Here is a 7,681-nt window from a genome sequence, read left to right as displayed (position 1 = left end):
ACATCTGTATCTTTGGGGTAAATACTCAGTGGTGCAATTGCAGGGTCACAGGGAAGCTCTATTTTAAATTTCTTGAGGAATCTTCACACTGTTTTCCAAAGTGGCTGCACCAACTTGCATTCCCAGCAACAGTGTAAGAGGGTTCCCCTTTCTCCACATCCCCTCCAACACATGTTGTTTCCTGTCTTGCTAATTTTGGCCATTCTAAGTGGTGTAAGGTGGTATCTCAATGTGGTTTTAATTTTAATCTCCCTGAGGGCTAGTGATGATGAACATTTTTTCATGTGTCTGATAGCCATTTGTATGTCTTCATTGGAGAAGTGTCTGTTCATATCTTCTGCCCATTTTTTGATATGATTATCTGTTTTGTATGTGTTGAGTTTGAGAAGTTTTTTATAAATCCTGATATCAACTTTTTGTCTGTACTGTCATTTGCAAATATCTTCTTCCATTCCGTGGGTTGCCTCTTTGTTTTGTTGACTGTTTCCTTTGCTGTGTAGAAGCTTTTGATTTTGATGGAGTCCCAAAAGTTCAGGCAGTGTTCTTTGCGCGTTAGTATCCACTTTGGGGGAAAGATGTGCATGACCTTTGAGAGGGAGAAGCACCACCGCTAGGGAGAGCTACTGCTTCTGCCTCCCCGAGGTGCTCAGTGTGCAGTGGAGGGCTGTGCTCCATGGGGGGGGCGTCACCTGCACACGGCCTGTCCTCCCAGGTGGCCAGACAGGCTTCCTACAGCCACTGTCCTCTGCACATCTTGACTCTTCCTCACATTCTTCCCAACCACATTCCTTTTCAGAACTTTTCTACTGCCTCTTGTTACGTCTCCCGTGATGTTTGAGCATTGTACACAGATGAAAGGCAATCGCCCACTTTGCTCACTTCTCCAATCCTCTTGGAAGGGCAGAAGCATTCCAGGATGATTCCTGGAGAGGAACATAAGACTCAGATGACAAATGCAGGGCTCTTGTCGCCTTTGGAGATGAGCGTGGCCCCAGAGGATGATATGGAAAGCTGGGGACATGGAAGGAGATCACACTCCTTTCACGCTCCTTGGGAGTTCCTACAGAGAAGACCTCCAGTAGCAGCGGACGCCAGGGCTCACGATGGGAGGAGACAGATGGTCCCAGAGAGCACCATGAAGCCAAAAGGGTGTGGAGTGGCTGGGTTGTTTCTGCCATTGCGGATTGCCTGGGATAAATGCTCAACAGTTAGAACGTGGGGTCCATGAACTTCAGGAGGATTTTGACATTGGGTGAGGGAGGGTTGGCTCTTTGAGACTGCGCACCATAAGTGATGGCAGCTGGGCACTGAGAGGCAGCCCTTCTCCCACCCGAACCCAAACCCTCTTGTGACTGCACCCTAAGGGTGTTTCTGTGTAAGGGACACACCAGCAGATAATCTCGAAAGCACGGTGTAGCACAGAGAGCTTTCAAGATGATTTATACATTCCAGAAGGATAGAAACCCTGTGGGGGAATAAGAATACGGAAATGTGCTCATGCATCAAAATTTTAGTCATGAAGTCAATATTTCTACTAGAAGAAAAAGACAAATAGAGGGGAGAAAACACCAAGGGTGTATAGGAAACACCATTTGCAAAGGGAAGAAATTATGACAAAAGCCATAGGTATTTATAAATGCCTAAATCTTTATAAGCAAAATATGTGCCTAGAAAAAGAATCTATGCTTTTAAAAAACCTAAAAATGCCAGGTAGGCTGAGCCCCTGTAATGACCTTTTGTGTGTGAAGGAACTGTGAGTTAAAAAAAAAAAACACTTTGTTTTTGGTGGTGGTGGTGGGTCTGTTTTTTTTTTTCCCACCCCTAGATTTTATCACTTTTCCTTTTCCTTTTGCTTTAAAACTGGTAGATCCAGGGAACCAACCAGGGAGGAGGCAAGAGACTAAGGATTATGGAGAAGTATTCAAATTAAATGTGACTGGTGACTCCTTTGGGAGGGCAGTCTTTTCCTACCCAAGAGCCCACCCACTTTGAGTTTGTGGGGTCTGCTTGTGTTCTCTCATGGTTTCAGAGCATACCAGGCAATCACAATTTATTTGCAAATCATTGCAATGCCAAGAAAACAGATTTCCAGTTTTGGCCAAAGGAAGAGTCTTGGTGTCTTCTAGAGCTCAGCCCTACTAGGTTCTAGGTCTGCTCTTGTAGAGGATTAGGTCACTTACGTGTCACTGGACTCTGGCGAAGGCACAGGTGATACCTTCACCCTGAGCTTTTCTGGTCCTGTTGGCTGTATCTTTGGAAGAGTTGCCCCTTTAAACTTGGATTTGGCAGGGACTCTCAGGAGAATTTCTGCCTAGCTTTTGTCTCTTGGGTTGATTGCCAAGAGACTTCCTGGGCATCCCATGGGTCTGTGTGGAGTCAGAATCCTGAAACGAGCTAGGGGATTTCTGCACCAATAGGTCATGCAGGGAACACCGAGCCAGCTTCCGTCTTGCATGGATGGGCTGGAGAACAGCTCAACTCAGACGAAGATGTGCTCCGTGTCCCATGGTGCTGTCTTCTGTCCCTTTGAATCCGTGTTAGTATATCATCCTTGTTAGTGTTAGTGAAAATGCCCTTCTGTAACAGTGGGGTGTGGTGCCCATCTGCATCTATGGGAGGAGCTTCTCCTTTCTTGTGGTAGCAGACCTACCTGGCTCTGGTTAGGTAAGGATCAGGCTTAGTGGCAGGGACTGAATATAGAGCACGGACAGTCCTTTTCATTTCTAGGAGTACACCAGAACGTTAAGGCAGAGGATTTAAAGTTGGGGTAAAAATCCCATCCTTGCTAACAGGGAGCCCCTGTACTGCATGAGACCACCTCCCGGCGGGGAGGAGCTATGGTGAGGAGTTGTTGCCTCAGCCAGAGCTTGAAGTGAAATGCTGTGTTTTGCCTTCTGACGCTAGACACAGCTGGGTTAGTCCCCCTCCCCGCCCCCACAGACTCTGGGCCCCAGCGCAGGGGTCTCTAACAGGAGCAACTTTGCTTCTTGATCCAGTGGCTGTGAGCAGACGTGTGTGCCTTTGCCCCTGTCCCAGCTGTATGTCTTGGTGTCTCCTGTATTGGGCTTTCAGAAGAATGGCCATAGCCAGACAAAACCTAAATGGGAGATCCTGGAACACAAATGGAGGTTTGTTTATAAGTTAGCTACTTGCTCCCGTCAAGGTAAAGAATAAAAGTGACTCAGGTCACGTTGTACTTGCCTTCTCTTGTTGGAGTGTTCTGGGATACCTGTTCTCGTGAATAGTAGAAAGAGCCATGAATACTTAGAACATCTTGGCATTACTCTCCAGATGTGATGACACACCGGTGCTCTTGAGTAAAGGTAAGAGAAAGGTTTGTGTCCTCACCCCAACTCAGGTCTACATTAAGGCATATCCCAAACTCAAGGAGACCTCATTGTTTTAACCTCAGACCCCTCCAGAGTTTCCCCCTATAAAACAAAACTGTAAGCCCTCTTATCAAAGAAAAATCCTTTATAGGCTTTTCTGGTAAAAGCCAGTCCTGGAGCCATGAGGCTAAGTGCTCTGACCTGGTTTTCTATAGCTTCACAAATAGAGCCAGATCCATCCTTGTACATGATAAAGGCTCAAAAATTGCTTTTCTCATGAGCACTGTCTATAGGGTTCAGTACTCCTTGCGCACCTGTGCACTGCTTGTTCCCACGGCTCTCCCTGCCTTAGTGGTCAGTGTGGGGGAAAGTGGCCATTACCACAGCTTCTGACACAGAATCCCTCTCTGATCAAGTTCCTGGGTCACCCTGCTTTGGAGGTCCTTCCTTTTTCCTTCTGGATTCTCAAGGGCTGAAGTGGTTTTCTGTGAGTTCTGCTATTTTCCGTGTTGTGACAAACAAGATACCTGAGAAAAATGCCTAAAGCAAGTAGGCAGAAATCCTGTCTCTATTTTAAACGAGGTTAAAATGGAACCTTTCTTCAGTTTGGAAGGAGCCATCAATGTGATATTAGTTAATAAAAAACATGACACAGATCCACTGACAGCAATTTTCAGAGGAAATGATGGACAAGTTCAAGGACTCTTGTATCCTTTGGCCAGAACAAGACATGCAGAGGGGATGAATGTGGGGACAGGGAGGAACTGCTGTGGTTGCTTTGAGAGAATCACGGGTCCTGTTCCTGGTACATCAACAGGATGGTTGCTGGGTGGACAGCTAAAGCCATTGTAGAAGCAGAAAAGTGTCCTCTGCATTATGTTCATCCTAGACCCCTAGGGGGACCAGGGACGCAGGAGTGTTTCTTTGGGATGAAGTGTGGGTCCCCTAGAAGGAAGGACTGGTGTGTAGTCCTACTGTGTTCTTCCCATAAGAGTCATCTCAGGAGGTAGAGGGTCCCCAAAGGCAAGAAATGAGGCAGATACTAGATTCTAGGGCACAGGGAAGAAGTGACAAGTGATCACTGAGGGTAAATAATCCATCAAACTCAGAGTTGAGACAGGGAGTAGAATATCAACCTGAGATTGAGGAAAGCCTAAAGATGGAGAGGTATGGATCTAATGCAGGCCAACTAGAATACAAACTCTGAAATCAGTACCATGATCTGCTCAGTGCTGTATTTGCACCCGGCCTAGTGTCTGGCACAAGAGTAGGTGCTCAATTAAAAAAAAAAAAAGGTGAAGTCACTTGACTGTACATTGACTGGATTAAAAAAATTGTTTTAGGTTCCTTGACCAAGGGGGGTGTTCAGTCAAAGCTATCTACCGATGAGCCCCAGCACAGTGTCTGCGTGAACGTGTCTGTGTTCCTGGAGGAAATCTGTCCTCTACAGGGAGAGCCTGGTATCTGCTTAGCACACACGGTGCTCACAGTATAGGAAAGGTGGCTGACGTTAAACTATAAAGCCTTGAGTCATGAGCTGGTGGATGGAAACGAATTTTCTACATTGCTGAAGTCCCTGTCTAGCCAGCTTGATGTTCTGGATGGTTTCTACCTCACCAGAGAGGTTGGCGTGTTCTTAGGAAGTCCCTCTGATCTACTGGAGCACCCGGGCAGATCTCAGATTCTCCCTGCTGGACCCTATTGCTGCGCTAATGGGATTCCTGGGTTCTAATCTACTTCCTTGTAGCTGTCTCCTCATTGACCCCGGGTGAACGAATGCAGGAGTTGGAAGTAATCCCTCCTGTTACCATTTTGAAGTTCTCCTGGGTGTGGTCTTTCTGATTTCCCTTGGCTTCATGCCCCCTTATCGGGGCAAAGTCTGCCTTGTTTTCCTCATGCAGTGAAATTCTCTTTGGGGTCCTTCTCTAGGAAGGCACTGTCTTTCTGTTGGGGATGGGCCAGGAACTGTGGCTTGTGGCTCTTGTGATGGAAGGAACTATTGATAAAACTGGGCGAGTATTTTGTAGTACTACAGTTAGGATGCTGGGTGCTCAGGGCTGTACCTGAAGGAGGTAAGTGGGGATCAGGTCATGAAGGACAGTGTCACATTAAGGGTTTAAATTACATTCTCTGTGAGAAGAACTGGGAGTCATGAGCAGTATTCCTGAGGACTTCAGGACTGTATCCTGAAAATCAAGTGTCGTATGATACCACTGGGAATTTTTAGAAAAAGGCATGTTTGCCGCCTTGCACAAGGACTCCAGACTTCTACACATTTTTAGTTTCCATTCCTGCTGCTAGTTTCCCTCATTACTTGATGTCAGTGTCTACATTATTTTTACTTATCTCATTATAGTTTTTTTTTCTGCTATAACCTCAACCCTCTTTTTGATTTTTAGCTGGAAAACCAAATAGGATTCCTTTTGAAATTTTACACACATTTGGAATTAATACAAAGTAGTAGCTTGTCGGGATTGCCACTGCCCTACTCGGAGGGCTCTGGCTTTGTGATGTATCTTCCTAGTTATGGGTTCCCCTCCCCTCCCACTTTACAACCCGGTTGTTCTGGATGATTAAAAAAACCAAAAACCAAACACAAACAAAACCCACTGATTTCCAAGTAAGTGGATCAAAGCAAAATGCTTGAGACCATGCATACTAAACAAATGCAGGTGGGATGACACAACACACTTTCCTACTCAGCGACACAGAGACAGGAAATTCAAAGGCAAAAGAGCCCTGGATATGGGATCTCTCATGGCGTTGTCTTGAGCGGATTCCTCACATATTGGTCATTTCGCTTTCAGGGGCTCCTGTGGACTGAAGACCTCAGTCCCAGACCAGGGGCTTGATGACCACATAGCCTTGACTCTTATAGTCCAGAGCACTCCAGTCCAGCACGTTGGGATCAAGGAGGTAGGAGCCATGCTTCACAGACAGGATCTGTTGTGCGGACAGCACAGAGTCCCACATGTACAAGTCCCCGATCTCCCCCACAAAGGACTGGTTCACATCAAATCCCCCTCCATATGAATCCTGCTCCTGCCCCAGGACGATCTTGGGCTGAGTTGCCACTGAGTAACCCTTCTTCAGGCCCTTCTTCACCAGTGGCTTCCCATTGACCCAAAATTCAGCAATGCCCGTGGAAGACTCCCAGGTAACACAGATGTGTGTGGGGCTAGGGAACACCTCAGCAACTTTGAAGGTGACTTTGGTTTTTCCAATGTGCAGGGAGTACTCCCCAGCTCTTTCCTTGAAGACAAGGATCTCATTGTCCTTGCCCTGGGCATTGTAGGAGAAGAGGCTGTGGGCACGGCTCAGGTCGCTGTAGGCTCGGAAACACAAGGTAAAGCTCTTCAGAGGCTTCTCCAGCTTTGGAGTCAAGGTCACATGGTCAGTAGAAGATTCTTGAGGGAACACAAATACCTTCCCACTGAGGTCTGGGGGTGGGAGTAGAGAAAAAGGACCTTTACCCTACGCGCAGGAAGAAAAATAACTTACCCAACCCCCCTTCTCATCTTGTGCTCCTTGACCATCCCATGACCACCCTACCTGTGTGAGCAAAGGCCCCCAGGAGACTGGCAAGGGCAGAGACCAGAAGCAGCAGCTTGTCCATGCTCTTGGCCTGGGGCTGTGTTAGCAGTGGAGGGACTGGGGTGAGGGCACAGAGAGCACCGTGGTTGTCCCCCAGCTTCCCAGGCTCACGCTCTTAGACCTCAGGCTCCCCAGGGTTTATATACAGCTGTGGGGGAGGATGGGGGATGGAGAGCGCCAGGGATATGTGAGGCATTTGCCAGCCTGCTCCTAATGCCCAGGGTCAGAGCTGCTGAGTAGAAGAGGGCCGGGCCTGGCCAGGAAACTCCTGGGGGTTACTTATTAGCTACAAGGGACTGCTAGGATGCCGCCCCTGTGACCTGGTTCTGGGCTGGGAGAGCAGAGGTGGAGCTGGCAGGGAGGGGTCTGGTTGGCCCAGGGAGGTAGGGCAGTTCACCCCGTTTATGTGGGGGCCTCTGTGGGTTGTATGTGGAAGGCCTCCCCCTCCCCATGGTTCTGTGGAGTGGACTTCTGTGTAGGACATCCTGGGATTCTGCTTTCTGCAGATCCTGAAGAGTCTCTTCCCCTTTGATTAATCAACATTGAGCAACGGGTCTTGCCTTTGATAAGGGACAAGAGAATTAGAGGGTGCACTGTCTGTCTCCCTGAAGCTTATATTTTCAGCTATTACTCAGCTCTTCTGAGTATTGTGGTGTTTCCTTATGCTGGATTTTCCCATTTCTCATTGGGACTTACTTCCCTGGTAACCTATCCACTGTCTGCAGATAGGTTCACCTGGCACTCGGTTTTCTTCACGT

The 7,681-nt window shown here is 47.7% G+C and overlaps 1 protein-coding gene across 1 annotated transcript; it reads right to left on the bottom strand.

The window, feature by feature from the left end:
- Positions 1–6,158: 6,158 nt before the first annotated feature.
- LOC122918062 (serum amyloid P-component-like) lies at positions 6,159–6,945 on the bottom strand. The gene is made up of 2 exons (XM_044266219.1): positions 6,882–6,945; positions 6,159–6,769 (listed from the first exon to the last, which is right to left on the bottom strand). Exons 1-2 carry the CDS (start codon positions 6,943–6,945, stop codon positions 6,159–6,161), a joined length of 675 nt encoding a protein of 224 aa, XP_044122154.1.
- Positions 6,946–7,681: the final 736 nt, after the last annotated feature.

Source organism: Neovison vison, chromosome 10, assembly GCF_020171115.1.
Source record: "Neovison vison isolate M4711 chromosome 10, ASM_NN_V1, whole genome shotgun sequence".
Classification (NCBI taxonomy): Eukaryota; Metazoa; Chordata; class Mammalia; order Carnivora; family Mustelidae; genus Neogale; species Neogale vison.
Note: the sequence above shows the minus strand (reverse complement) of the source record. Positions and strands in the feature narration are given on the sequence as shown.

Coding starts and splice junctions, on each gene's coding strand:
- LOC122918062 (XM_044266219.1), bottom strand. CDS start 6,945: ATGGACAAGCTGCTGCTTCTGGTCTCTGCCCTTGCCAGTCTCCTGGGG. Junction 6,770..6,881: donor GGGGGCCTTTGCTCACACAG/GTAGGGTGGTCA, acceptor TCCCACCCCCAG/ACCTCAGTGGGAAGGTATTT.